At 55.5% G+C, this 27,691-nt stretch overlaps 10 protein-coding genes across 10 annotated transcripts; 5 read left to right on the top strand and 5 right to left on the bottom strand.

Moving 5' to 3' along the window:
- Positions 1 to 1,805: 1,805 nt before the first annotated feature.
- SPSK_07779 (uncharacterized protein) lies at positions 1,806 to 2,785 on the top strand (the record flags this gene model as incomplete). Its single annotated transcript, XM_016734435.1, has 2 exons — positions 1,806 to 2,125; positions 2,224 to 2,785. 2 exons carry the CDS (start codon positions 1,806 to 1,808, stop codon positions 2,783 to 2,785), a joined length of 882 nt encoding a protein of 293 aa, XP_016591544.1.
- Positions 2,786 to 4,231: 1,446 nt separating this feature from the next.
- SPSK_10781 (uncharacterized protein) lies at positions 4,232 to 5,318 on the bottom strand (the record flags this gene model as incomplete). The annotated part of the gene is made up of 2 exons (XM_016737060.1): positions 4,232 to 4,872; positions 5,075 to 5,318. 2 exons carry the CDS (start codon positions 5,316 to 5,318, stop codon positions 4,232 to 4,234), a joined length of 885 nt encoding a protein of 294 aa, XP_016591545.1.
- Positions 5,319 to 7,045: 1,727 nt separating this feature from the next.
- On the top strand, positions 7,046 to 7,957 carry SPSK_07824 (expansin family protein; the record flags this gene model as incomplete). The annotated part of the gene is made up of 1 exon (XM_016734479.1): positions 7,046 to 7,957. The coding sequence occupies one exon, from the start codon at positions 7,046 to 7,048 to the stop codon at positions 7,955 to 7,957; it is 912 nt and encodes a 303-aa protein (XP_016591546.1).
- Positions 7,958 to 8,927: 970 nt separating this feature from the next.
- SPSK_07882 (uncharacterized protein) lies at positions 8,928 to 9,746 on the bottom strand (the record flags this gene model as incomplete). Its single annotated transcript, XM_016734535.1, has 1 exon — positions 8,928 to 9,746. One exon carries the CDS (start codon positions 9,744 to 9,746, stop codon positions 8,928 to 8,930), a length of 819 nt encoding a protein of 272 aa, XP_016591547.1.
- Positions 9,747 to 10,571: 825 nt separating this feature from the next.
- SPSK_07864 (uncharacterized protein) lies at positions 10,572 to 11,420 on the bottom strand (the record flags this gene model as incomplete). The annotated part of the gene is made up of 1 exon (XM_016734517.1): positions 10,572 to 11,420. The coding sequence occupies one exon, from the start codon at positions 11,418 to 11,420 to the stop codon at positions 10,572 to 10,574; it is 849 nt and encodes a 282-aa protein (XP_016591548.1).
- Positions 11,421 to 12,635: 1,215 nt separating this feature from the next.
- On the top strand, positions 12,636 to 17,720 carry SPSK_06866 (class V chitinase Chi100; the record flags this gene model as incomplete). Its single annotated transcript, XM_016733540.1, has 5 exons — positions 12,636 to 14,883; positions 14,957 to 14,992; positions 15,072 to 16,096; positions 16,150 to 16,240; positions 16,300 to 17,720. The coding sequence occupies 5 exons, from the start codon at positions 12,636 to 12,638 to the stop codon at positions 17,718 to 17,720; spliced, it is 4,821 nt and encodes a 1,606-aa protein (XP_016591549.1).
- Positions 17,721 to 18,220: 500 nt separating this feature from the next.
- On the top strand, positions 18,221 to 18,895 carry SPSK_07971 (4-carboxymuconolactone decarboxylase family protein; the record flags this gene model as incomplete). Its single annotated transcript, XM_016734623.1, has 1 exon — positions 18,221 to 18,895. One exon carries the CDS (start codon positions 18,221 to 18,223, stop codon positions 18,893 to 18,895), a length of 675 nt encoding a protein of 224 aa, XP_016591550.1.
- A 1,340-nt stretch (positions 18,896 to 20,235) lies between these two features.
- On the bottom strand, positions 20,236 to 21,678 carry SPSK_07498 (uncharacterized protein; the record flags this gene model as incomplete). Its single annotated transcript, XM_016734160.1, has 1 exon — positions 20,236 to 21,678. The coding sequence occupies one exon, from the start codon at positions 21,676 to 21,678 to the stop codon at positions 20,236 to 20,238; it is 1,443 nt and encodes a 480-aa protein (XP_016591551.1).
- Positions 21,679 to 24,332: 2,654 nt separating this feature from the next.
- SPSK_07809 (TP53 regulating kinase) lies at positions 24,333 to 25,256 on the top strand (the record flags this gene model as incomplete). Its single annotated transcript, XM_016734464.1, has 1 exon — positions 24,333 to 25,256. One exon carries the CDS (start codon positions 24,333 to 24,335, stop codon positions 25,254 to 25,256), a length of 924 nt encoding a protein of 307 aa, XP_016591552.1.
- A 389-nt stretch (positions 25,257 to 25,645) lies between these two features.
- SPSK_07451 (glutamate--cysteine ligase regulatory subunit) lies at positions 25,646 to 27,178 on the bottom strand (the record flags this gene model as incomplete). The annotated part of the gene is made up of 2 exons (XM_016734113.1): positions 25,646 to 26,903; positions 27,153 to 27,178. The coding sequence occupies 2 exons, from the start codon at positions 27,176 to 27,178 to the stop codon at positions 25,646 to 25,648; spliced, it is 1,284 nt and encodes a 427-aa protein (XP_016591553.1).
- Between the last annotated feature and the right edge of the window lie 513 nt (positions 27,179 to 27,691).

Below are 27,691 nucleotides of genomic sequence, written 5' to 3' on the forward strand. Positions count from 1 at the left end.
ACAACGCGTACAGCGACAGGGCAAAGGGGCGGAGGGTCAGAAAGCTTGGAATGGAAAGAGATAGTGACCTCCGCAGACATGGCACCAGGATATCTGTTCGAAGAGGAAGGTGTTGATGCTGGGGAGGGATGGAGGGTTACTGGGACCAAAAGGGAGGCTTCTTCCCACCCTTCCCGGGGCCATTTTGCTCGACAAACCTGTAGTCGTTCTGTCGAGACAAAGTTTGGCACCATTGATGTAAGTAAACGGCCAGACTAGTCGTTTAAGTCGTGAGGTAGCCGGATTGGCGAATTCCAGTCAACTTGTCAAAATTGACAGGTTCCACGAGACGAAGTTTAGTCTTTTGGCGAGGCTAGATGTTATTTTTGATACACCTTTCTCAACAAAATAGCGACGGCAGATAGGACAACTTTGCAAAGCAAGAGTTCGGCAAGCTGCTTGCAGCATGATCTCACATTATCATGAAGAACTGGGCTTGCAAAAGCGATGCAAAATGGCTGCAGAACATTTGTTTCGTCGATGCTTCTCCAACGCGTGACGCCAGTACCGGGCACAAGTAGCCACCTCCCTGGGTCCAATGTCGCCTTAATGGACTTCCATTCCTGGGCATTGGCAGGGAGGAGAGATGTGTAGGCCCAAGCCCGGCATTGGGAAAGGGAGGATGTCCTTCGATGTTGCAAAATACAGTCTTTTGTGGCGTCTCGGTGCTTTTGTATGCAGGGTCGGCGCCAAAGGGAGAAAGCTGCCCCGAGTATGTAAAGCCATCTAGTTAGTGCCAGTGGAACCAAGGGGTAAAAAACACGAAAAAGAAGGGCGAGACTGCATTAACGAGTGTGCTAGACAATTGTGCACAGCACAAAGTGACGATGAAGCAATTGTCGGATATCATGAGAGAAAGAAGGTAGAGAGAAGGAAAGAAGAAGGAAGAGGCTCCAAATGGCCTTAGGAGAAGGACGTCGGATTATGTGCAATTGACGTCGAAAGTCTGGGGGAAGGAACGCAGAAACGGCTTTAACACGCGGAGGCAGGCGCAAATGGCAGCGTTAGATAAAAAGCGGGGCAGTCGTTTTGTCGTGCCTTTTCGCTTTTAAGGCACAATCCATCCTAATCGGGAAAGGGAAGGGTCTGGACCTGGCTGGCCCCAGAGAGGCTACGGAAACGGCCTGGCCCAATTCCCACGGGGCACGAAAATATCACTTGAAATCACTGGCGGGACAAAAGGCGGCCAAAATTCAGAGCAGCATCCTCTCTCGTCAGGCAATGTAGATAACAAAAACCACTCACAAAAACACGCTCACGCTCATACGAATCGCATAGAGCAAGAGGGAGAAACCCAATCAAAGCGTCACGAACAATCGAGGAAGAGCATCTGAGTCTGCATTCTTGAGCAAAACCGCGAGCAGTGCACATCGCAATCATTTTTTCCCTGCCTTTTCTTCTTCATCGCGAGGGATTTGAGTCCTCAAGTCTCCTACTTTCTGCACGAGCAGCCGTCAACGCGCAACGCAAGGGAGGGTCGTGTTGAAGAAAGGGAGTCGTTGTGTCCTGCCAAGGCCCAATCGCGCGCTCTCCACAAGAGTAGACAGCGCCACAAGCAAGACGGCCAAGCATCTTCACCATCCACGACCGCAGGGATACTGCCGACCAGACCGGAGACTCGCACGGCCCTCACAGCTTCAGCGGCCAGGCATTACAAAGCGTAGGCCTCGAGAGCTAAAGCTACAAAAGCTACAAAAGCTCCTCGGCCCTTCCCACACTCAAGTCCCCCCGTCCCCGCCGGACCCACGAGGCTGTACGAGGCTGCAATGGCCACCGCCAGCCGGGCGTCGTCGCTGGAGTTGAACCCGTTGTCGGTGGGCGACCTGCATTATCACTACGGCGACAATGCGAGCGATGCCGGCAGCCGCAACGGCGACACAGACAAGGACGCGATCGCGCCGCTGCCCCAGTACAAGGCGGCAGGTGAGACCGTGGTGGGGTTCGACGGGCTTCTGAAGCCGGCGCCGGATCTGCGGCTCCTTGAGGACCTGAGCGAAGGCTGCGGTGGGCAGTTGTGGCCGGCAGGCATGATCTTGGCGAAGCACATGCTGCGATACCATCGTGACGATATGGCTCACGCGAGGATGTATGTGATCTGCTCGGTCTGCGTGATCTGATTGTATTTGTTTCATGATTTTCATTATTTCTGGAGCTGCCGTTATCACTCGTTTGCTAACTCCGTAGACTTGAATTGGGTGCTGGTGGCGGTCTGGTCGGGTTGGCCGTGGCCTTGGCAAACCAACATGCAGACGGCAGACCGGCCCCGGAGGCAGCGGACACCGACAACATCCCCTCCATGTACATCACGGACCAGCTGCCCATGTTCGCGCTCATGGGCCACAACATTGCCCTCAACGGCCTGCAGCGCGACGTCCAGCCGCTGATCCTTAACTGGGGCGAGCCGCTCCCCGACGAGGTCCGCAAGCAACAGCCCAACGTCATCTTGGCGGCCGATTGCGTCTACTTTGAGCCGGCGTTCCCGTTGCTGCTGGCCACGCTGGAAGAGCTGCTCGCGCTCGCCGATGACGTGGTGATTTACTTTTGCTTCAAGAAGCGGCGGCGGGCAGACAACCAGTTTATCAAGAAGGCGCAGAAGAAGTTTTGCATTACGGAGGTGGTGGACGAGGACCGGCCGGTGTTTAGCCGCGAGGGTTTGTTCTTGTACACGTTCACACGGAAGGAGGCGAAAACGACGGCAAAATCAGTTGTGGCCAACGGGGTCAAGCCCAAGACGCAGGCAAAGTAGACGACTTGCGTCCAGCTTGCATTTAATGTTCAGCTGGCGGCAGAATAACGAGGAACAATGATATACAGCGAACCGATACACAAGCATATAGAGCAAGCGAAATAAACGATTGTTACGACCATGGTCTTGCTAGTTATTCTATCAACTTCAAACTGCGGAGGTGGTCAAACTCTGACTGGCAGGGACAAGAGCACAGCATCACAATCACACAGCTGTCTGTCGTTCTCTTCCTGCGACGGGCACCGGGATCCAGGGTCCTCTGTTTTCATGGCCTTTTCGGTCATAGCTGAGCATGGACGCCATTTGCTACACAATCTAGTAAACGATTTGTGAACCTCCCCTTGGAGCGCAAAGTGGGCAAACGTTGCCCATGCCAAATTATACCCTCCTAACACTGCTCTTCCCTGTTGTGCTCGCCTTTAGAAACACTCGAGACTGTGAGACTGTACGGATTTTATGAGCTACGCTGCGCCATGACGACGACGACGACAGCTGTACGACGTCTGTTTGGGCCATATCATGTCACTCAGGTTGCCTGCCTCAGCGGGCATGTCTTTGGTATGTGCGCATAATACGTCAACGCACAGTCTTTTATTCTCGTTTCTTGATCCTTCTGGCAACTGCATTTCCTGCACACCGGGGTGACCCAGCTCGATCGTCCAGGTACGAGGTAAAGGCGATTGCGACATGCCAGAGTCGGATTGGCTTGCCCGACCAGCAGCAAAGATACAAAAACTAACCACCAGTCAAGAATGTGTTGCGGATAAACCGAGTACAAGTCGTGGGGAGAGACAAATACGAGGCGTAATAAGAAGAAAACAACAAGCGAGTACGACGAGCAGAGGCACGCAAAACTCGAATGTTTCATGGCACGTAAAACGTGGCACGAGAGTGTGTTGTGTCGGTCGTCCACACAACAGCATATATCGAATATGCACACAATACAGTAGACGCAAGCCTCCTGCAAGACTCGGCACAGGTCGCAGCCTCAAACACCTGGCCGAGATGTTTGTCATTATGTCGAGACGGTCCTCAGGAACACAACCAGGTTCCTGGGTACGAAAATGCGCGTTCCTGACCTTGACCGGGCCGAGGGATCCTGCGGCGAGATACTGAAGCGTCAATCGGAGCTAAAGAAAAGCCATCTGTGGCCTAACAGTTCCAGATGTCGACGAACAAAGAAAATTCTTCAAACATGAAGCAACTAAAGAACGCCTTTGGGTACAATACTCCAATGGAAGTTGTCTGGACCTCAAGACTTTTTCCCTAAGTGGGGATGTCTTTGCTTGCGTAAACCCCCCACTACGAAATAGCGGCGATGAAAGTTGACTGGAAGGGTTCGTCCATGTCGTGTATACCTCGCATCTCTGTTGCCGTCTTTGTTAGCAGTGACCTTTAGGGTATGGCGAAAAAAGCGCACAAAGACGGGGACTTGCAAGTCCCTCACTATCTCGTGCTACGTCGACAGCCGTGCAAGTTCTGGCCCGTCCTGCAGCAACAAAGACGGGCAAAAAGAGGAAGAAAACAACAGCGCCCGACTGCAGTAACCCACTCACACTGAACCCACAAAAGTCCACCACGAAGGGTCTTCTCAGAGGGCGGGACTACCTCGAGACGGCCATCTTGCTGTGTGGTTTTGTTTTGTGATCCTCTTTGGTCTTCCTGTGGTCCTGCGATACATTTCTTTGCTCCTTTGCCTCCTTCTTCCTCCTTCTCCTCTTTGTCCTCCATCCACCGTCGTGGACCAATCGGTGGCTGGGACAGCAGACCCTCTTTGCCTTTCTTTCTTTCTTTCTTTGTCTTGTCTCCGGCCTGCGTGTCCCCTTTTTCTGCGTCGATACCTCCTGGCGTCGTTCGTTCCACATTCGGTCGACATTGCCCTGCCCGTCCAGTTGTTCCTCTCGTCGTCAGAAACCAAACGACAAAGCAGGTAGCCGCTCGATGTGGTGTCAAGACCGAAGCCTGCAGCAAGTGGCGCACCCCGCCTCGCGTCGCTTTGTTTGCCTCCTTTTGCGGCTTTTTGTGACTTTTGTACCGCTGACAGTCTTGCTTGTCTCGTACGTTCTTCGCTTGTGGCTTGTTGGTGCCTACTACCGAGATACAAGAATGCGCTGTTTTTCGTATTTTCGTCATTTTCGTTTCCATTTCTTCAGTATCGTTGGCGCATGTACTGTTCTCTTGTGGTCTACCTCTGCGACAACTTAGCCCAGAAGACGATGAATGCCGTACCGCACCTGTATGTTGTACGTCGTAAAATACATGTAAGTGCTGCTCAATCAAGTATCTTACTCCGTCGCTGCCCGTTCTTCGTAATGCTAGCATGGATCTGCTCCGCGAGCGGCAGGCCAAGATACTTCGAAGCGACAAGGTCACGGGGCACGCTTGCACTCTCATCGATCAGCTTTGCCATCTCCGTGAAAGTCGGGCTTGTTGTCGGACGTCGTACTTGATGGGAGGCGTCTGGACCAGCTGGCCCTCTCTTCTTCCCTGTCTTTCTTGACCTCTTGCCCTGGAAAAACACCACGACTGGCATGTCGCAAATGAAAGGAGCACAGTCTTGCCTGGGGACCCCTAACACTTCTGCGCCTCACGGCGCCCATTCCACAGTGGAGGCAATGCCGGGCGACTGTTTCTTGTTATGACATTCTGGCCACTGACAGATCATTCTTGCTGCATGTTTCTGGGATGATTGCGGTGTTTCTTCCAGGGTTCAGTGGTCTTCGGCCTGTGTTTCTTCCCTGCCACTGTCTTTCCGTCTTCTGTCAGCGCATGCTTGTCCATCGTCGTGAGCTTGTCTTCAAGCCCCTGCAGGACCAGGCGAAAAGCGAGAAAATACTTGTGCCTGAACGTAAAAGACCAGTCGTGTTGTGTTCCTCTCTGCCGTCTCCCTCCGTCTCTCTGCTCCCTCTTTGTTCCTTACAGATTTTAGCCCACTCCTGCCCAACCCGCCAGAAACACTTGGTCCAATAGACCCCTGTCGTTGTTTCCAGCCAATGAGAGCCCGACACACCTTCCCCTTGAAACCCCACTACTCTGTACCCCTGGTACCTTTTTTCCTCGTGGTGTTGCCTCCCTCTCAGTGGCTGTCTGTATCGTACCTGCGTCGACAGGTACGAAAGTACCTCCCAAGAAAAATCGTGCCTGGTTTTTCTCCCGTTCCTGCCGTTGGTGCCGTGATCCTACTATTCTGTGTAAGTCAAGACTCAACACAACAAACCCATTTCTGGTGAGGCTTTTCCAGTCGTTAAGTCCTTGGAGAAAAACCGTGGCAGTTTCCCAGCCTCCAGGAATCCCTTTTGGTCTTCTCGATTCAGGGTCGGGTCAGCGTAGATCCACCAGCTGTCAAAGGGCTTCCAATCGTATCATGCGGACGTGCCACGTCCAGTATTTTGTATCTCATTTGTTTTCGCCTGTTCTTTCCCCCCCTGCGAGATCCGCCTCAGGCCGGTCGTCAGTCAGGCTCACTGGATGTGCCCCTTCCTCGTCGGGCCAGACTCTGCTCAAAATGGGCCTAGACCGTTGTCACTATGAGGTACAAGCATTAAGGATCTGACTATGTTGTACAACATACTTCGCTCTTGCCTTTTCGGTGGCCTGGCGGCGCTCCTTCCACGAGTGCCTGGACGCCGGAGCGTGGACCCACACCTCCATCAACAAAGCTTTCTTCGTGTGCATCGCCCCCCTTGCCCCTGCACTACCTGCATCCACTGGTTCGCTCTTGCTTTTTTCTCAGTTCTTTCTTTGTCCTCCACTTTGGTTGTTATTTTTGGCTTTTTTCTCAGGTCCGAATAAAGACCTCGACGGCTGCGCTTCTTCTTGCCTTCTCTGACTTCTCCCTCTCTTTCGCTTCACCTTCACTTCAACCCGTCATTTACTTTCACCTTCGACTCACCTGAGTTTTTATATTCTGTTCTCCATTCCTTTAGAGCAGGCTCACATTCGAGATATCGATCTCTTCAAAACATTTCACATTCCTTTCAACTGCCACCTATATAAAGAGCCCTCCGCGAAGGCATCTCACGATCTAAACTTTTGCTTCTTACATCTTGCTATCAACAAAGAACGTCCAAGGATCTCCAACAGCCAAGGCCCGTCAATCCTTTTTGAGCCTTCTTCAGCCTTGGCCGCTACACTACCACACAGCTCATTTCCTTTCGGCACATCATCCGTACAGACCCAACGCCAATCTATTCGGTACCCACCACTCATTTCCAGATCCAGATCTTGATATCACCACCCAAACAACCCACATCTTTCAAAATGAAGTCTGCTGCCGTCCTCACTTTTGGCCTGGCCTCGCTGGCTCTGGCTCAGCCTCGCCACCACGCGCACGTCCGCGCCCACGAGAAGCGTGGCGAGGTCGACAAGCGTGCCATCAAGACCGAGTACACGACGCACTGGGAGACCGTCGTCGTCACCGAGTACATTGACCTCACGGCCACCAGCTGGGTCACTCCCGGTGCTACCCCTGCCGCCTCGTCGGCCCAGCAGGTCCCTGGCCAGTTCTTCGAGGGTGCTTCCTCGTCATCGTCCTCGTCGCCGTCCCCGTCGCCGTCCTCGTCGTCCTCCACCACCACCACCACCACCCACTCGACGTCCACCACCACCGTCACCATCTCCCCTGTCTCTCCCACGACGTCGTCGACCTATGTTGCGCCCACCACCAGCACCCCTGTGGCTGCTGTTCCCACGACGTCGTCCACTGCTGCTGCTGTTCAGGAGCCGTCGACCCCCGCTTACGTCGCGCCTTCTGTCGCCACTACCTCGACCCCGGCTGCCGCTGCTTCGCCCTCGACCAGCTCTAGCTCGTCGGGCTCCGGCGGCTCCGGCGGCTCTGGCAGCTCCAGCGGCTCTAGCGGCACCACCTTCACGGGCGACATGACCTACTACACTGTCGGCATGGGCTCGTGCGGCACGGACCAGACCGGCGAGGACTTGAGTCAGAACATTGTGGCCATCAACGTCGAGCAGATGGGCTCCCAGTCCAACGACAACCCGCTCTGCGGCAAAACCATCACCATCTCTGCCAACGGCAACACGGCCACGGCCACAATCATGGACAAGTGTATGGGCTGCGCCTACGGCGCCATTGACGTTAGCGAGAAGGTGTTCACGGATATCTTTGGCAGCCTCGACGCAGGCCGCTCCCCGGTCACCTGGTGGTTCAACTAGAGGCATTCATCACCCCTATTTGCTCCTGACCATCCTTTGCTTCAAACCCGCAACTCCCTTCATTTCATGTGTGTATTTGGAATCCACCTTGAGCAGTTGATCTTGCTCTTTTTTTGCATTTCCTCTCTTTTTCGGTGTATAGACAGGGCAAGCAGGATGGATTGACTTCCAGGCGAAAGTTTTGTGATGTTCATCGTTACAAGCCATTCCACTCTATACTTGCCAAACACGCCTCGCATCATATCATACACATGGGATTATACCCCCTTTCCTTCCCACATCGGCACAAACCCCATTTTGACGACTACGACACAGTAAAACAAAAAAAAAAGCGAAATATCTCAAAAAAGAACATGACAACATAAAGGCATCGCTTGCGATTGCCAACTTATGAATTTTACCCCTTGCAAGAATGGACACAAACCGACAAATGGTTGGCGCATGAAGGAAAGGAATACACCTAAACGAATATGTTCGGGTGGAAATCATATGGCCGGAACTTTCAAGGCATTTGGGTTTTTTTGTTCAAATTTTTAGACGATGGGTTTTGTTTTTCTTCATCTGCTGTGTTGGTATCAGTAAGAAAAATAGCAGGGTTGAACTAGGAAAGTTTTCTGACTGACTTGGAGTCCCCTGCTATTTTTTTTTTCTCTGCCTTTCACTTTCTTTTTTTCTCTTTCATGTAAATACTTTTTGACATTTTGTCATGGCAGCCATCCCTCGGAGGACGAGCCTCGGCCAATTTTTTTTCTTCAGAATGGACTTATCAAATGCTCACAAAGTTATCACGATGCGTGAAATTAGTTATACCCGCATGACAATATCAAGCAGTAAATCCGAGCCATGTGATTGTTGCTACCCTTGTTGGCTGTATGTTCTGCTATCTGCTTTCCCTCCTGCCGTGTATAGTCAATATTAAGCTGCTTGTTTCTGGGAACGCCAGCATCCCCAAACGTCACAAATGGTCATATTACAACATCATCGCCAAAGTAACATAAGCCACAACTGCGACAGGTAGTGCCATGGTAGCAGCAGTGAGCGCACCTGCCCCAGAGGATGGCTTTGGCGACCCAGACGCTGTGCCCGAGGCTGTCGCCGACGTCTTTTTGCCCGTGCCGGTGCCGCTCGCTGTTTCCGTCGCTCCTGTGCCAGTAGCCGTTGAAGAAATCGCTTCAGCACGTGCCGTTGCAAAACACTCGCCCAGCACCACCAGATCGTGCAGGTCGCCGGGCCCTTGCGGGAACATGGTCGCGGCCGCATACCACGCCTGAGGGCACTCGGACGCGAGCGTCAACAGCGGGGCAATGCCCGACGGCAAGAACGACGCCGCCGCGCGGCCGTACGATGTGTACTTGGACAACACGCTCGATGGGGCAACCTTGGGGAAGTCGCACCACAGCGAGGGCGCGGGCGAGCAGTCCGCGGCGGCTGTGGCCGGCGGGGTGGCAGCGCCACTACCACCACCGCTACCACCACCGCTACCACTGCATGCCTGGCTCGTCAAGACCGACCCGTACGAGGTAAGAGCGCTGGCCAGGTCGTCGGACGGGGCAGCGTGCAAGAAGAAGGCGGCCAAGAGGTCGGACTGGCAGGCGATGGACAGCCCGACATCGCTGATGGTGTCTTCGGTGGTGGTTGGTGCGGCCGTGGGCAAGAGCGTCGAGAGGGCGGCGGCAACGTCCGTCGCATCGGGAGCAGCGGTGACGGTGGCAGGTGTGTCGGCCGCGACGGATGCAGCTGTCATGGCCAGCGACAGCAGACGTGCCGCCATCACGCCTATGCGGGTCATGGTGATGGAGATGAAAAGCTGTGGGATGGAAAGAGAAGCAAGGTAATATGAATTAAACAAGAGGGCATGCAGTGGGTATTGGGTTTTTCGGCACAAAATGAATTAAGAAGAGCACGAAAATAAATGACTCGATTTTTAGCTTGCAGCTTCCTTATAAATAGGAACAGAGAAAAGAAAGAAAAAGGAAAGAAACAAAATAAAAAAAAAGGATGCAGATCATCGCCATGCACTGGACGAAAGGAAATAACTCTTAGGGGAAAGGGGCAGGAACGCGGCAGAGAATCCGTTTCACGTCTTTCTCACTTCTGCCTTCTCTCTCTTGCTGTTTCTTCTCCCCGTTCCACACGTTGCTGTTTACCCCTTGGACTCGTTGATCTGCTGTGCCGCAATATAAAAAAGGCAGTGCCTGGTGCCTCCCGCGCCTGACAGGACATTGCTTGAGTTCGTGGGACGATTCCAGGGACATATAAACGTGCCGCTCGAGGCGCAGACGCAGACGCAGACGCAGACGCGTCTAGGGACGGAATTGTCTGTCTATCGTCTATCAAATAAAGGATACAGGCTGTGTCAAGGTAAATCAATGTATCCTTTTCCTGCGTCGATATGTGCGTACGTCGTACCCGGTGCGGCGGTACAAAGGCGAACCCAAGGCGCAGCGCATTTAACGTATGTACTTGAATATTTTAATATTTTAAGTTTCAATTTTTCCTTAAAAAATAAAGACGACGATCAAATAAGTTGTAACCATTTTAAAAGACTAATATAACGCTATTTTTATTTTTATATCATACTTGATTCTATATCTACTACCTAGGACAATACAACTTACTCCTCAAAGTGGTCCACGAGGTTCGGAAAGCTGCTATCCAGGAGCGTCTTGATCTCGGCTTGGCAGGACACCTTGTCGTACTGCGCCAGGTCCGGCCAATGGTGCTTCTGGTAAATCTCGCGCACCCGGGGCACGACGGCGTCCCGGTCGTTGGCGTGGAAGTACGGGTGCGTCACCCACACCTTGGTTTTGGTAATGGGCACAAACTCGAGCTTGCGGAACTGGTTCTCCAGCATCTTGAAAAAGTCGGGAATCGACCACGCCGTGCTGTCGCCGCGCCACTCGGCCTGCTCTTCGTCCTCTTCGTAGTCGTAAGGGTCGTCGCTCACGGGGCGCACCGGCCGGCCGGCCGCCACGATCTCGCCGGGACACTCGTACCACAAGACTATGCCGAGGTCGGTGTCGAGCACGATGACGTCGCTGTTCGTCCAGCCCGTCAGGCCGACGACATGGGGCGGCAGGATCTCGCTGAGGGTGGCGCCCTCTGTAAAGACCCGCACGGACTCGGCGTCCTCACGACCGTTGGCAAGGTTGGCGGCCGCCTCTTCCCAATTGGCAAACGTGGTAAAGGGCGCAATTTTGACGGTGTCTGAGCCGCCGACGGTGGACCGCTGGCGGACAAACGGCAGGTGGCGCAAGAGGTCGATGACGGTTTCGTCCTTGTCGACGCTGGCGAGGTTGGCCGCAGTGATAGACGGCCAGCCGCCTTCATCGCCACCGTTGGCAGCTGGGGGGTGCAGGAAATCCGACTCATCGAGGTACATCTGAGACAGGAAGTGAAAGTAATCGCGGACCGCCTTGACGCACTCGTCCCGAGAGTACTCGATGTCGTCGAGTTCAGGCATGGCGGATGGTTGTGCCAGCAGCTGTATGGCGGCACTCTATGTTAAACAGGAAGAATGTGCGTGGTGCGAACAAAACAGCTTCGAAAAGGCAGCTTCGGAATGTTGGGATGACAGATGACGTGAATTTGAAGACAAAAAAGATAAATCGATAAGATGCCGACAACCACAACGCAAGACGAGTGCCAAGCCAATGCAATAGCAAAAGGGCCCCGCAATAAAAGGTCTCAACTGCGAGAATGAAGACTGGAAGGGGTAATGAGTTTGGTAGTTGGCTAGAACGAAGGAACTGACAGCAAAGCTGAGGCTAGGAAGTTGGTTCAAAATGTGAAGGGATGAAAAGACGATGCAGAAACAGGTCCCAAATGGACCACACAATGGACCACAGATGTTGATCTAAGCAAACAGTGCGGCAGCAGCGCGAGGGACTCTCCCGGCTAATCGGTCTGCTTTCCCCTCGACGGAAATGACACCCTGCAAACAATTAGACGGCTGCGCCGCAAATGTGCCGCAGCATTCATCGTTAGCCGACGCAGCTATGGTATTTTGGTCTGCATGGCATTTGTACTGTCTGCTTGTGCTTGCCGACCCACGTCTCTGCCGTTTGAAGGATTTCGTCATCCCTTCTCAGAGTGTGTCGTTCAATATCGGCCTGCTGCCGCTGGCCGGCCTCGCAATCTCGGATCGGGGTAGACGGCGAGGAGAGCTGGCTCGTCTGGCAGCCCTGCCTGGTCTTCCTGGCTTGCATTCTGCATCTCGCACTTTGGGAGACTGCACGTCTACTCCTGATATCGGCTTGATACAAGGTGTAGACGTATGGCGACGGAAAGCCGACTTGCATCGCCTCGACTTCGACTCAAAGGATCAAGGACGCACTTTCGGCCACTGTCTTCAATATCGCGATATGAACAACGCGTCTGCTCTGCCCCGAAAGGATTGTTGCTGAATTACACGGCTGCAAGCGTTCAAGCGGCAGCCATGAGGGGAACGTGTCGACACGTCGGAGAGAGGGCCGATACGATAAGAGCGAACATGAAGAGAGTTGATGAGAGTAAGGAGAAGGGAAATGGACAGAGTCAATTAACACAAACAGAGAATAAATGGAAAGAACGGTATAAATGGAGTGTGGCCTGCTGTCGTAGTTGTAGATGCGACCCGGAGAGGAAGCTGCGATGACCAGCATCTTGTCTCGTTCCTGCTGTCTTGAGCTTCTTCACGATGCCGCCGACCAATCGCACTTCCCCAAAGCCCCTTTTAACAGGCGTAGCTGATTTTGTCGGACGTGTGCTCCTGCCTCTCTTGTTTCTCACAGGCCAATGCCATGGCGAAGCTACCTCAACCAATGCTGCCGATTCGTCTCTGGCTTCGCTCGACCACCTCCTCGATGGTCTTGATACGCCTCCACTGAACGAAGGCTTCACCTACCTGCCAGACTTCCACGATTGCCCTCTGCCTTGCAGTGACTATGCAAATGTCTTCAGTTGGGTTCGCTACTGGACCCCCGATCAACTGCAGAGATGTAACGAACCTCTCCTGCTTCAGTTCTCCGTGGAGCAGCCGGTAGCATCCTCAGCATCCTCATCGATCGGAGCGGGCGTTCCTGTCTATGCTTGTTCTCTCTCGCCAACCGCAGCGGGCAGCTCGACTGCCAGCCCGCCACCAATCGACAACCCCAAGACATCCAACAATCTGAACAAGGACCAGTTGAGCCGTGCAGTTGCATGTGCCGCACCCAGTTCGCCCTCGTCGTCTCCCAGAGGCAACACCACAGCCGTACAGAAGCTCGTGGTGTCCTCGGGCGCATCCCGGAACGCCTCCGGGGACGGAAGTGATGTTTACGCCATGATGAAGGGTCTGCAGTCTTTCTTTGAGGCGCAAGGCAACTGCGATGAGACTCTTGTCTTTGCGCGCCACAAGCAGACCACCATGGGCATGTATGTGGGTGCCAGCTTGGGCAAAGCAGCTACAACTGATGCTGTGCTCACATCGCTGTCGAGTCGTCTACAGACAGCCGGTGCCGCATCGCAGCCACTGGTCGCTCAACTCTGCGGAAACAGCGGCAGCAACAACCGTACAACTGAGCAAACCTTGGGTATTGCCATGGACGCCACGGGGGACTTGTCCATTGTGCAGCAGGCCGTTGCAGCATGGTCCAAAGGAAACTGTGTCTCATCTCTGGGTAGTAGTTTGCAACAGGACGCCTCTCCTGTCGAGGCCCATGTGGTCGACCTCTCACCAACACCTCCACGTATTAACAGCACATTAGCTGTGAGCCGCCGTTTTCTCGGATCTCGCTATCTTCGCGGCCGCAGTGCCGACAACGCGACCGTCAGCGCGGCCACTCCGACACCGCCCGCCAAGAACTCGGACGGAACGTGCGCATCGTACGTCATCCAGAAGACGGACACCTGCTCGAAGTTGGCTACACAGTATGGCATCAATGTCACCGACATTGAAAAGTGGAACGCCAACAAGACGTGGGCCTGGACCGACTGTGCGGGCATGATGTACGGCAACAATATGTGCCTTAGCGAGGGCCGGGCCCCCTTGCCACCTCCGCAGCAGGGCGTCGAGTGCGGGCCGACGTTGCCCGGTACCACGCTGCCCACGAACAAGTCCGTATCCATGGCTGACCTCAATCCGTGCCCGCTCAATGCCTGCTGCAGCAACTGGGGCTTTTGCGGTGTGTTCCCGCAGCACTGCGACATTCATAATGCGCCCGGGAGCAGCAGCCCCGGTGCCAAGGACAAGCAGTTCCAGAACACCTGCATCTCCAACTGCAATCGGGACATCAAGCAGAACTCGGGCCCGCCGGATACCCAGATGCGCGTCGGCTACTACGAGGCCTTTGGCATGGACCGCCCCTGTCTGAACCTCAAGGCGAAGAACGCCAATGTCGGCGGCGTCTACACGCACATCCACTGGGCATTTGCGGCCATTGATCCGACAACGCTCAAGCCGGTGATCAACGACACCGACAAGCAGTGGGCCGACTTCAAGGCTCTGCAGGACGTGAAGCGCATTGTGTCGTTTGGTGGCTGGTCCTTTTCGACCGACGCCGCGACGTTCGAGGTGATGCGCAAGGCCATCTTGGAGAACCGCGACACGTTTGCGGCCAACGTGCTCAAGTTTGTCAACGACGAAGGCCTTGACGGCGCCGACTTCGACTGGGAATATCCTGCCGCACCAGATATCTTTGCCGGAGGCCAGCCGATCGGGCAAAAGGGCGATGGTCTCGGGTATCTCAAGTTTTTGATCACCATGAAGCAGAAGCTGGGCAAAGACAAGTCACTGTCGATCGCCGCGCCGGCATCCTTTTGGTACCTCAAGCCGTTCCCCATCGACCGCATCAGCAGTGCCATCGATTACATTGTCTACATGACGTACGACCTGCACGGCCAGTGGGATTATGGAAACGCAAACTCTTTCGACTCGTGCACATCGGGCAAGTGCATCCGTAGTCACGGTGAGTAGCCCCTGAAAATGCAAAACATGTCAACAACGGAGACAGGAGTAAGAATCAAAATCTGACAGAACAGTCAACTTGACCGAGACCAAGAACTCCCTGTCCATCAGTAAGTGTTACCGTTTTCTCATTGTCTTACATTTCTTTTCTTTTCTTTTTTCATTTTTTTTTTCATTAACAGTATTCAGTCACAAAGGCAGGCGTGGCCAACAACAAGGTCGTCGTCGGCGAAGCTAGCTATGGTCGCTCTTTCCATATGGCCGAGCATCTCTGCTGGGGCCCATTGTGCGAATTCACTGGATCACGCAACCAGTCGGATGCCACGCCCGGCCGCTGCACGCAGACGGCTGGGTACATTGCCAACGCCGAGATCAATGAGCTCATCCGCCAAGGCGCACAGTCAATTTATGACGGCTCGTCGGACACCGATGTTGTCCTTTACAATGGCGACTACGTTGCCTACATGACGCCCACTACACAGGACCGCCGCCGCGACACCTGGAAGGGCCTCAACTTTGCCGGTACGGTCAACTGGGCTGTCGACCTGCAGGCCTTCACTGCGGACGACATGGACAACGCCTCGGGCGATCGTGGCAAGGCCGGGTCGGAGGGCTGCATTGCCGGTGATGACCTAACAGTCGACACGGGCGACCTGTGCGAATTTACCTGCGACCTAGGCTTCTGCCCCGAGTCGCTGTGCTACTGCACGGAGCGCGGCATCTTGGATCCGCTGCCGGCCGTCAAGAACGGCTCCGCCAATGATGTCGTCATCGCCTGGAATGAGCAGGGGATTGACATCAACAAGATGTGCAAATTTGCCTGCACGTACGGCTACTGTCCGGATGACGTGTGCACTACACCTTTGGAGACCATGGTGGAGGATGACACTGACGATACGCCCCCATATGCTAATCCGGACGACGACCCACGCGTTGCCAATGCCAACAAGTGCCTGATTTACGAGAACGGCGACCACGACGACAGTGTCGCTCCTTGCAAGATCTACTGCAAGCCGCAGCTGGACGCAGCAGCGGCAGCTGGACGGACGAGCAACTACGGCTGCGTGGGTTTCTGGCCACTCAACGAACCCATCCCTTGGCAAACAATCTCAGGCTTGCCCTGCCGTGTGGCCGGCGGCACTTGCAGCTGCGATAACTACTTGGTCAACGAAATTGCCACCACTGTACTCGAAGCCCTGCCCATAATTGCAGAGGTAAGAAACCTTCTTCCCCTTTTCGAATCTAACGTCGTCGTTAACAATCAAAGATTGGCTGCTATTTGATCATGTCGACTCTCAAACTTGTTGTCGACATTGGTTCCAACATCTTCACCGGCGGTGCATTGTCGGCAGGTTTGAGTACGTTGCGGTACAAAGTTTCCCTTTTGATATTTGACGCTTCCAACTAACACATCTAGATGCTGTAACGACCGCTGCGCAGATCGTCAACTATGTATATCCAAGTGACCAAGACCCGCAGGGAGCGTTTGACTGGTGGCTGAGTCCCTGCGGCAACACGGACCTTGTGCCTGACGACATTAAGAAGGCCTTTGGCATTCTCAGTGATGTGGCTGACACAGTCACCGGCTTCAAGGGCCCCAAGAACATTCCCAAGGGAAGCGGCCGGCACGGTGACGATGGCAACCCCAAGGACCAGTCCAAGCCGCGACCGACGTCCAACGAACCCAAGCCAACCAGCAAACCTACTGATAAGCCGACCGGAAAACCCACAGACAAACCAACGGGCAAGCCGACCGACAAGCCCACGGCTTGCCCGGTACCGACGAAAAAGGTGCGCCGGGGTATGGGTATAGGTGCGGGGCATGGTGGTGTGCCGCAAACGACGACGCGACCGGATGGCGCCGTCGAGACGCTCTGGCCGCGTGGTGAGGCCGGGGTGATGACGGCCGACCAACACGGCGAGTACGAGTCGTACGACAGCGAATACTACGTGGACGAGGTCGACTCGATCAATGCCTCTTGCAAGAACAACAAGGCCAAAAAGTGCAAGATCCCCAAGGGCAAAGACGTGCAACGACTCGGCACCGGAAAGAACACGCTGCGCAAGCTGTCGTGCGTCAACAACGTTGTCAAAACACAGGAGATGATTGTCACATCTCTTGTCTACGCGCCGGCCGCCACGAGCAGCGTGGTTGCCAGAAAGTGCGAGGCGGCCTGGACCCAGGCCTGCTACCATTACAGTTCGGTTATCCGCGAGAACCCGCAGTACGCGACCCTGACCTGCCCCCAGGAGGCGGCAAGCACCAAGCACCGACAGGACGCCGAGGCCACCAAAGTCTGGAGCGACCAGCACAAGGGCAAAGGATGGCTTGACCCGCAGCACCGCCAGTGGCCCAAATGCGACCGCGACGAGTACCCGCCCGCGTACCTGCTGAACGACGCCGACCCGGCGTTTGTTAATAGCGGCCACAACCGCAACGGCCAGCTCGTACGCTTCGTCCCCGGCAAGCAGAATCAGCGCGCCGGCGGCATGTGGAAGGGCGTCTGCTTCAATGGCCCCGTCAAGGAGCTGTCGGACCGCGAATTCCAGGACCGCGTCGCGCGCTCGCCGCACACCAACGTCATCCACGACACGAACCTGGTGCAAACGGAGGCGGCCATTACCGTCGACCAGAGGCCCGAGTTTACGATTAACAGCTGGGGTCCGCCATCGTCGCCCGACGACGGGCTGGGCTCGAACCCGTGCTGGCCGAGCGCGATTGCGCCGCTGGACCCCGGCTTTGCGCTGTTGACGTACGACAAGTACTACGACACGCACCCAATGCCGTACAACTACCTGGCCGCATATGTTCCGCCGGCCGCGCCGCAGCCTACATAGCATGGAGCTGCTAGAGTACTTTTGATCTGATTTGGAGGATATTTTTGACTACGCTGCGCCCTCGTTTGAATAAACTATTGGATGTTTCGACCACATTTCAATGTGCTGTTCCTAAAGCTTTTGTAGTGTCATGGCTAACTGCCTAATTCCGCCACTTACACTGGAAATGTCGCGTGCGTTCCCCGCTATGGGTCGGGATACGGGTAAACGTTCCAGCCAACAGAGGAGCCAATTTGCCGAAGATCGGCGAAATGCGCCGCCTGTCAACCGCTGGAATGACGGGGAACCTGCCCCTAGCACCAGGTACTCCAGGCCTTCAATGCATGCGGCTTCGGCATATGCAAACGGCTTATAATCGCCGCATGGGAACCCGACAACATCGAATACCGACGGTTTCTTTTTACCTGACATTGAACAAAAAGACTTTTCTACCTCACTTTGCCTCATCTTACCTCGATTACTAGTTCAATCTACATCACCACTTTGACACTGCTCCCAACATGCGTCTTCCTTACGCTGCCAACCCGCCCAAGTTTGCCGACGCGGCCTCCAACGCCATTGTCGAGCGCATCGCCGCCCGCCGCGCGCCCCGGCCCCTGCAGCCCTTGGACCTGGCCCTGCTGCACGCGCCCCCCGTTGCCGACGGCTGGAACTCGTTTCTGGGCGCCATCCGCACCAAGACCGACAGCGTCCCCGCCGACCTGCGCGAGCTCGCCATCAGCCGCGTCGCGGCCGTCAACCGCGCGTGGTACGAATGGGGCCACCATGCGCCGCTGGCGACGGCGGCGGGCGTGCCGGAGGCAGGCCTGCAAGTGGCCCTTGACGAGAAGCCGTATGCCCTCGACGACCAGTCTGCGGTGGCGAGCGGATCGTTGACGGCCAAGCAGTGGGCGGTTTTGGTGTACACGGACGAGATGACGCGCAAGGTCGAGGTGGCGGACGGGACGTTTGCGCACCTGCGCACCCTCTTTGAGGAGCGGCAGATTGTGGAGCTGACGGCCGTGGTGGCGGCGTACAACTGCGTGAGCCGGTTCTTGGTTGCGCTGGATGGTCGGTTTCCCACTCCCTCCGTTCCCCCAAAACGTTATGTATTTGTGCACGGCGTTCAATCACGACGTTGGACTAACAAAACAGTTGGTGAGAGAAACGGCACGGGACCAGATGCTGGTCACTAAATGGCATGACGATCGCAAACGAAGATGAGTGAAGATGATGCGAAGAAATGATTCAACGGAGCTTAATATAGTTTTCGTTAGTTACAAGGGCACCATATGGGCGACCCATGAGCCAATGACAATTATTAAGAGCTTTGGATATAAGCTAGTGACGGTATTTCAGGATCACGACCACGGGAGGTAGATCGACAGTGTGTATATTGAATATATAAACGTAAGTAAGTGTAGGTGAAATGGTCAACGTTGTGAATGGAATAAAATGTAAAAGGGGTATCTTTATATGTGCAAAACGACCCTAGTCCGTCAAGAGCCATACAGGGATGAATAAGCAAGACCAAGAAAAAGAGAAGAGGTAACAAGAGCCGTCTCTAAGGACAGAAGAGACAAGAAAAGTAAATGTGACGAAGTGAACCGGGAAATCCCAAAATTCGCCCGACCGCCGAACCACCAGATGACAATTGCAAACCGCAAATCGAAACCGCTGCCAGAAATAGCCAAGGATGACCCGCCAAATAAATTAACAAATAACGTGTAAAAGAGCAAAAGGTGGAGAGAAAGATGAAAGTGACAAGACGAGCGCAACAACGGTCAATGTGAGCAGCCAATGTGAGCGACAGACCATTGAAACGACGAACCGATCTCCGCACTTCGTCCCGTGTTTGCCACACCACACCAACTCCCGCCCGCTAGGTAACGTGCCGTGTGACGTCGTATAGGTCCAGGGCAGGAACGTGTGCGCATTGGTGTGAAATGTGCAAACCGCTCGAAAAACCGGGAGGAGCAGTCCTACATCGCCATGCGCCGCGATATGCCGGGCCGCGGTATATAAGAGTTGAATATTTGTTGAGCGCAGTCTTGATTGGCGGATTTCGTTGAAATCGCATCGTAAACGAATTGTCGTCATTCTCAGGAATGGTAGATGGAAAAAAGGTAAAAGAAAAAGAAAAATTATTAAACGCAAAATGCTCGTATGGATGGTGCTGGTCGTATGAAGTCATTGATAGCAGGAGAACCCCCAAAGTGAAAAGCCAAAACGCCGTGATGTTGTGTTTGATCGTTAGGATGTTATATGTGGTGGTTTTCGTATGTTTCTTGGCGCCATGAAAAAGATCTTCGTATGGACAATAAAGAAAATATGATAAAATATGGAGTCGTTGTTTTTTTCGTCTCTCGTTTTCATTAATTAAGACAAGTAAGGTGTGGTCGTCGACGTGGGTCGTGCCAAAAGTTGAATGTCGAAGAAGGCGTGAAGCGTAAAGGTTACAGCATTTTGACAGAGAAAAGGGGCGTTACGCGAGAGATGCAAGGGGGAGCCGGCGAAGCGCATTCACTTGTCGTTGTCACCGACGGGCCATGGACATTTCAATGGATGTGTGGCGCTTGTGAAGCAAAGGTGACCGCTGCAGCTCTTGTACGACCCCTATCCAGCCGGCGCGGTGGTTGTGTTCGGGAGTGGCGTCGGGCGGGCGGATGCCGAGTGTGGTGACGCGCCGTGATGGTGGTTTGCGCCGCGGGTTGTCAAAGTCGGCATCGGCACAGGCATTCGCATTGGGCGTCGCCGGTGGTGAGGGTTCTTGTAGGGGCGACTCAGACTGCTGTTGGATGCCACGCAAGAAAGGATGGGAGTGGCCAAAGCCTGGCAAGCCTGGCGAGCCCGGCATGCTGGTGGGCGACGAGGGATAGTAGACGTCGTCAGTGTCGCCGGCCGCGACGGCGGCGGCAGCGGCGGCGGCAATGGAGGCGGCAACGATGGAGGCGGCCGTCTTGGCCGGTGCTGAAGGGGAGGAGGGCATGGAAGGAGTGGCGCTGATGAGGGGGCTGTTGGCGGCAGAGCTGCTCGAGCTGCTGCACGAAGAGTCGTCGCTGCCGCTGCCGCTGCTGCTGTGACTGCTGGTGGTCCGGCTGCCGTTCGATGCGTTGCGGGCGGCCCGTGCAAGAGTGCTCCGGGCGGTGGTGGCCGTGGCCGCATTGGCCGCATTCGTGGTGGCAATCTCGGCGCTTTTCTCGGCGCTCTTCTCGACACGCTCGGCGGCGGCCGTGGCCGTGGCAGCGACGATGCTCATATAGACGACCAAGAAGCGCATCCTCAGCAGGTCGAGGCGGCGCAGGCGCTCTTCGAGATGGGTGCGCTTGGATGCCCAAAGGACGCGCGCCGAGGTCCTGAGGCGTGGTGACGGGCAGGATTGGATGGGGTCGATCGGCGGTCGTCTCGAGTCGGTTGACGCCGTCGTTCGTCTCCGCTCTGAGCCACGAGGGAGGCTGGGGTTCAGGTGGACGTCGAGATCCTTTTCGGGGTAGTCAAGGCCGCTGTCCAATTCTCGCCGCAAGACCAGAACATTGTTGAGGTCTTCCCGCAAGTCGTCGCCGGCGCGCTGAATCTCACCAAGCAATCGCCCGAGGCGGATCTTGTCGTCGCGGCGGGAGACCTTGGCGACGTCGCGGTCGTAGCTCTCGTTCTCGTGCAGCGACGAGTCGGCGGAGTCGAGCAGGGCGGCAATCTCGCGGGGGGCGGCCCGGTAGGCGGCGCCGTAGCGGGCGACGATCTGGCCGACGACGACGAGCGACAAGAAAAGAGCGGTCAGCACCAGTACCAGCGTCCACTGGCGCATGGCCGAGTCGGACGACATGGTGTTGGTGCTGCTGGAGAGGAAAGGGCGAGCGGGAGACGATGCAGCGGCCGGAAGAAGCCAGACTTTGGCGCTGGGGTTGGGGTTGTATGAATAGGGTGTTGTTGTGGTGGTGCAAAAATAGGTCTTGTCCGAAAAGAGGCTGTCGATGTCCATAGAATTGTTGGGAGTGGCAGGCGGGAAGGCAATTGGTACGAAAGGAGGTGAAGTAAATACGGCAGAAAGGGCGGTCGGGTCCTTCCCTATTCACGATATGCGATTGTATGTACTCCGTACAACAAAAAACGGTAAAACGGGTAGGCACGACCTGGGAAATGCCAGAAAGGGAACGAAGGGGAAAGACAGGAGAAAAGAAAAAGGACAAGAAAAGAAAGAGAGAAAAGGGAAAGGCAAGTTGGGAGGGCAGGAGCGAACGATGCAGGCGGGTGCATATGCGCTTCTGCAGGAAGGAGGGGGGTGTTGATTTCGTACAAGACTGGAAGCGACTAGCCCGGTTTGGCGCTGTAAAGGTGATGGGGAGGCAAAAATAGGAAGGCACGCGAGGGACAAGAGAAAAAGAGCGAAAAGGGAAGGAGACACCAAGGCACGCTACAGACGTGACAGGCTCAGATGACGACAACGCACTGGGCGGGAACGGCGGATAGGCCCGGCGAAAGGGTTCTATTTTGTTGCGCTATTCAGCTATACAAACTGTTGGAGCGCTTGACATGACAGGCGACGGGGAACATACGTCGACAATTCCAGGCATCCGAATACGACACCACTTACGACGTATGACGATGTGAGTTTGGAGTACGGCAAATATCGAACGTCTCGGGACGTCGGTGTAAGCAAGGAGGCGAAAGCGGCTGGGAGGCGAGTGAATGTCTCTTGTTTCTCTATTCCTCCTTGTTTTTGTCTCCTTCCTGTTCCTGTTTTGCGGTCTCTTTTTGAAATAAGCAGCTCGCGTCCCAAGTCCCCGCCACCGGGGCTTGGTCACTTGCAGCAGAACTCGAGTATCGCAGACACGGCGAGATGGCCCAGGGGTGTCTCAAACACACCGCGAGTTTGCGGGCCATCATACGGAGTAATTACTGGCCACGGAGGTTTATTTGATAGGATGGCGTCCCGCTCACGAGCGCACCTGACCCTGCGAGGTTCTCTGCGCGTGTTGGCCAGTGAGAAAACGCGTCCACATTCAACAAATGGGCTTCTCTCTGGTGCACATCCGGACGCCAACTGGCCACTCTTTTCATGGATGGTTCCTGTAAACTGTCCTCTCACGGCCCTCCCGTCTTCGGGTGTTCTGTCTCCCCTTTTGGTCTTTCTGGTTGACGAGCCACTCCACCACGTCCACTCCAACCTACTGATTGGCTGTGACGCTGGCTGCAGGTTTGCGACCAGGGCAAGGACCATGCAAATCTCCACTGCTTTCAAGTGGCCAGCAAATCCAACAGGCCAGTCAGAATGGGGCCGATAGGGGGCCCGATGGACTGCAGGACGATGGCGGGGGGTAACTGTTGAGAAGTCTCTTGTATCTCTCGCGGAGGGTGTTTGTATGCATCGAATCTCTCGTCTCTCTCGAGTGGACTCTCTTGTCTTAGCTGCATGAGATCGTTGCGGAGACTGGTGCTGAACCCCTTCCTTGACAGCATATCTGACCGAGGCTGGGATGTTTTACTCTTCTCCGCAGCGACAGCGTGGTCTTTCAGCGTTCTCTGTTTCCTGTGCATTCATTTCTGCTTGTCTTGGGACGCGATCCGCTGTTTTTGTTGGGCTGCCGTGCGTCCCTGCATGAACGAGAGCCACGAACGACCGAAAGAACAGGGCCGAAGCCAAGGTACAATCGGACACTAGAGAAAACGAGAAAGAGAGACCGCGCCTGTCACGATGCACAATGCACGAACCCAATATGAAGAAAATCCCATTGTCAAAGTCAGGGTGATCGGAAGATTGCGTCGATCGCATCCGACAGCTACATGAAATATCCTATTTCTCAGGCTTCGTGTTTGCCGTCATTACTTACGAGTACGGCGCATATTGGCCGCTCAGACACGGCTCGTACAACACATCGTACGTCTGACCTGCTGTCGTTTGGCCTTGACATGAGTTCCTGCCCTCCCTTTCCGAGTAGATCGCCATAGGTACATTTTGTAGTCGTCATTCGCCCGTCTCTTCTGTTTGAGCTTCGTATTCGATAGTGCTTCTACTTCCCTTCTCCGGCCGCTTCTAGTGCCCGTCCCACCCAGAAATGCCTACTTGCCCGCTCCCTTGCCTCGTCCCTTGCAGACAACATCCTCCAGTCCCCGAAATCTGTCCGCTGCAGTGCGGCCGCACAGCAGATCATCCATCTAACCGACAGCGACAGAGTGGTGGACAGTCAGTACGGCTCATGCGCGCGCGGCAGGTTCTGACTTAAAATGGGAGCGAGACCAAAAAAGAGAAAAAAAAAGGCTGTTGGTTGCGCTCCATATTACTCCGTACGTGGAAGCTCTCTCGGTAGGGTCTTATGTGGTCTTATGTGCCTGCTACTATTGCAGTGTCGCCGGCGGACCGTTGGCGGGCGCTGACCGCCATGTGGAGTGGGGTTCGCGGCATTCCAGTTCGAAACGATCTGACCCAGCGCTATCTACAGTTGTATGGTCTGTAGAAAAAAAAAAGCTAAACCCCACCTTTTCAACAAGAGCTCAAAAGAACGGCGACATAATACTGGGCGCATTCACAGCAAAGACTACAGGATTGAAATCGATCCGGCTTGATCGATCGCAAATGACATTGGCCATTCTCGAGTCTACTGCGACCTCTACCTCTCCTCCCATTGCTTCCACACAATGACGGCCACCGAGCAGCCGCCAGCACAGCAGGCGCCCGCCTTTCCCCTGCCGCGCATCTTGATCTACCAATCCACTGCCTCCTCCTCGTCCTCCTCCTCGTCACCACCTCCCACCCTCGTTGCTCAGGGTGCCGAGGCCCGTGTCTACCGCACGACCTACTTGGAGCCCGACCGTCCCTGCGCGCTCAAATACCGTCCGCCCAAACCATACCGGCACCCCGTTCTGGACGCCCGTCTGACCCGCCAGCGGATCCTGGCCGAGGCGCGCATTCTGCACAAGTGCCGCCACGAGGGCGTGCCCGTTCCTGCGCTGTATGCGGTGGATGTCGAAGAGGACGGCGCAGACGGGCGGACGAATGGAGGGAGCCTGTTGACGGAGTGGATCGAGGGCGGGCCGGTGCGGGCGCGGCTGAATGCGTGGTTGGCGACCAAGCCTGTGCCGTCTGCCGACACAGGCGCGGATACGAACACCGTCGTCGGCGGGGAGGAGGACCTCGCGCAGCTCCGCGCGGACCCGTCACTGCAGGCACTCCTCCAGCGAATGGGCACGGCCGTGGGCAGTCTGCACCGCGTGGGCGTCGTGCATGGTGATTTGACGACGAGCAACCTGATGCTGCGGACGGTCGATGCGAGTGCGGCGGGCGACTCCAGCGGGCCGACCGACGGCGCGACAGCACCGTCGCTGGACGGGGACGTCGTGATGATCGATTTCGGCCTGGCGAGCCAGAGCTCGTCGGATGAGGACCGGGCGGTGGACCTGTACGTGCTGGAGCGGGCGTTTGGGAGCACGCACCCGCGGGCGGAGGCGCTGTTTGAGGAGGTGATCAAGGCGTACGGCCAAGCGTTTAAGCAGTCTGGGCCGGTGCTGCGGAAACTGGAGGACGTGCGGATGCGGGGGCGGAAGCGAAGCATGCTCGGGTGATCTGGCTATCGAGCGAGCCTGGACATATAACCCTTTACACGAAGACGGACTGGACGGCGTTTGGGACACCGGACTGCTTTTGCATATATTCATACTTTTTTAATTCATGGACACATATTGTATATGCCTGTTAATGGATGGATGGCTTGTCCATTATCCAAAATATATGGTGGTAATGAAATATCAAAAAACAAAGAGTTATGCAGATTTAGAAAAGAAGAAGCAAACGCTAGAACCGCCATTAGCGACGCACGAGACGTCCATAGGGAGAGCAAAACAAGACAAGAAAGAAACGCGATCGCCATGAGAACAAAGCAAGGGAGAAACAAAAAAGCCAGAGGTAAGAGTGCCAGATCGTGCGAGGAGCCAGACGAAACAGTCAAGGCCGTTTACTCATCGTGCAGGAGCGCGCCAGCAAAGTAGCCCTTGTTCTCAATGACACCACGGTCGCGCACAACGGCCGTGTACTTGACGACCCACAGCGGCGTGAGGTCGCCGCGCAGGGCGTCCGTGGGCGCCGCAGTATTGGAGGCAGCATCGCCCTCATCAGCCAGGACGCCCGCGCCCCGGGGACCCAGCAGCTCCCGTAGCGTCCCTGGCGGCAGCACATCCGTGCAGTCTGTGTGCACCAGCAGCTCGATCCCCTTGGCCTTGGCCAGCGCTGCCAGCGGCGGCGGCACGTTGCAGCAGTTGTGGACGTTGATCTGGTCGACCGACGGCGGCACGCCCACACGGGCGACAAACCGCTCGAGCTTCGTGCTGCCAAACTCGGCCACGCCCAGCCGGCGCACTTTGCCGGCCTTGAACAGCGTCTCGGCCGAGGCGGCCCATGTGGCGACTTCGGCGTCGTCGTCGCCCTGGGTGGCGTTGATCTTGTCGGCCGTCCACTCGCAGTCGCCCTCAAAGGACATGCCGGGGAACGACAAGATCAGCAGGTTGACGCTGGCGACGCCGAGCTCGCGGAACACGAGCGCCAGGGCCTCGTCGACATACTGCGCGCGGGCGGTGACGTCGACCGAGGCCGCGCCGGGCAGGAAGAACAGCTTGACGGTGGTGTTGTACTGCGCCGCCTCTTCCTGGAGGCCGCCACTGCTGCTACCCGTGCTGCCGCCGCTCGTGATGCTGCTGCCCTCGGCGTCGGCCGTTGTTGTGAGCGTGGCGGCCGACTCGCCGGCGGGTGGGTAGTCGATGCGCGGGATGTACAGCGTCGTGTCCTCGCGCTGTGTCCAGGCGGCCAGTGGCGGGCGCCGCTGGCCGCTGCCGTGCCCATGTGTGCTGTTCACGCCGTTCACGCCGTTCACGCCATGGACGCCATGGACGCCATTGACGCCGTTGACGCCGTTGACGCCGTTGACATGGACTCCATTCGTTTTTACTGTTTCGTTTGCGTCGCCGGTTGCGCCGCCGTTTGCATGGCCATTTGCATGTCCTGCCGAGGTTGTTGCACTCAAAATCGCATGGCTGTTTATGCCATTCTTGCCGGTTGCGGCGTCCGCCAGACTACCGCTGCGGGCATTGTACGCCGCCTCCTCTCGGCTCTCCTGCTGCGCAGTCTGGAAATTGGTGCGCAGGGAACTGGTCAACTCAAGGTTGGACCGGAACGCGCCCGGCGCGCGAACTATCGATGGGCCGCCAGAGACGATGTTGCTGTATTTCAAATCATTAGCCCCACGCACCACGATAAAAGCCGAAAGAGGCAAGACGACAAAAAACCTGCACGTCCATGCAGCACGGACTTATGCGAGGCGTATGTGGTATGTGGATGGGACCGAGGCGCACTGTCTGGGGCCTGTCTCATCTGACAGACGCAACAATACGCCGAGAAGACGAGAGGCGAGAGACGACACGTCGAGGAACACAACCAGAAAACGCAAGAACGAAAAAACAACAACTCACCCCGTCGAAAGAATGAGCTTGGTCATTGTGCCGGCGCAAGAGGGCCGCGAGGGTCCTGGCCGTGATCCGTGATCGGTGCTTCGGGGAAAATCGCAGGGTTTCGTAGCGTTCGGTGGGGGTTGTGTAGAGTTTCCCGATGGCCGGGTTCGAACTGGGAAGGCGTGCAAGAGTTAAGATGACCGGCTCCTTCCGTGGGCGCGCAGGTGAGAAAATAGGAAAGAACAATTGGGGACCATCCAAAATTTTGTGGAAGGAAGGAAAGAAGCAGCGGCGAACAAGATGGAAAAAGAAGAAAAGAAAAAAACAAGAGAAAATACAGAGAACGGAAAGAGCGAGCTAGTCGTTCCGCAACGGAGTCCTGTCAAAGTCTTCGTCGTCACAGAGGAGATATGTCGGCAAATCAAATGGTTTGCCTTTGCAGAGGAAGCACACCAATGGAATGGGCGAGGGCCGACGAAAAAAGCACACTGAAAAATTATCAGGAAGCGGAAGCCACCCAAGTCTCCAGCACACTAGTGATCGGATTCGGGGACAGGAAG

Source organism: Sporothrix schenckii, assembly GCF_000961545.1.
Source record: "Sporothrix schenckii 1099-18 chromosome Unknown Cont41, whole genome shotgun sequence".
Classification (NCBI taxonomy): Eukaryota; Fungi; Ascomycota; class Sordariomycetes; order Ophiostomatales; family Ophiostomataceae; genus Sporothrix; species Sporothrix schenckii.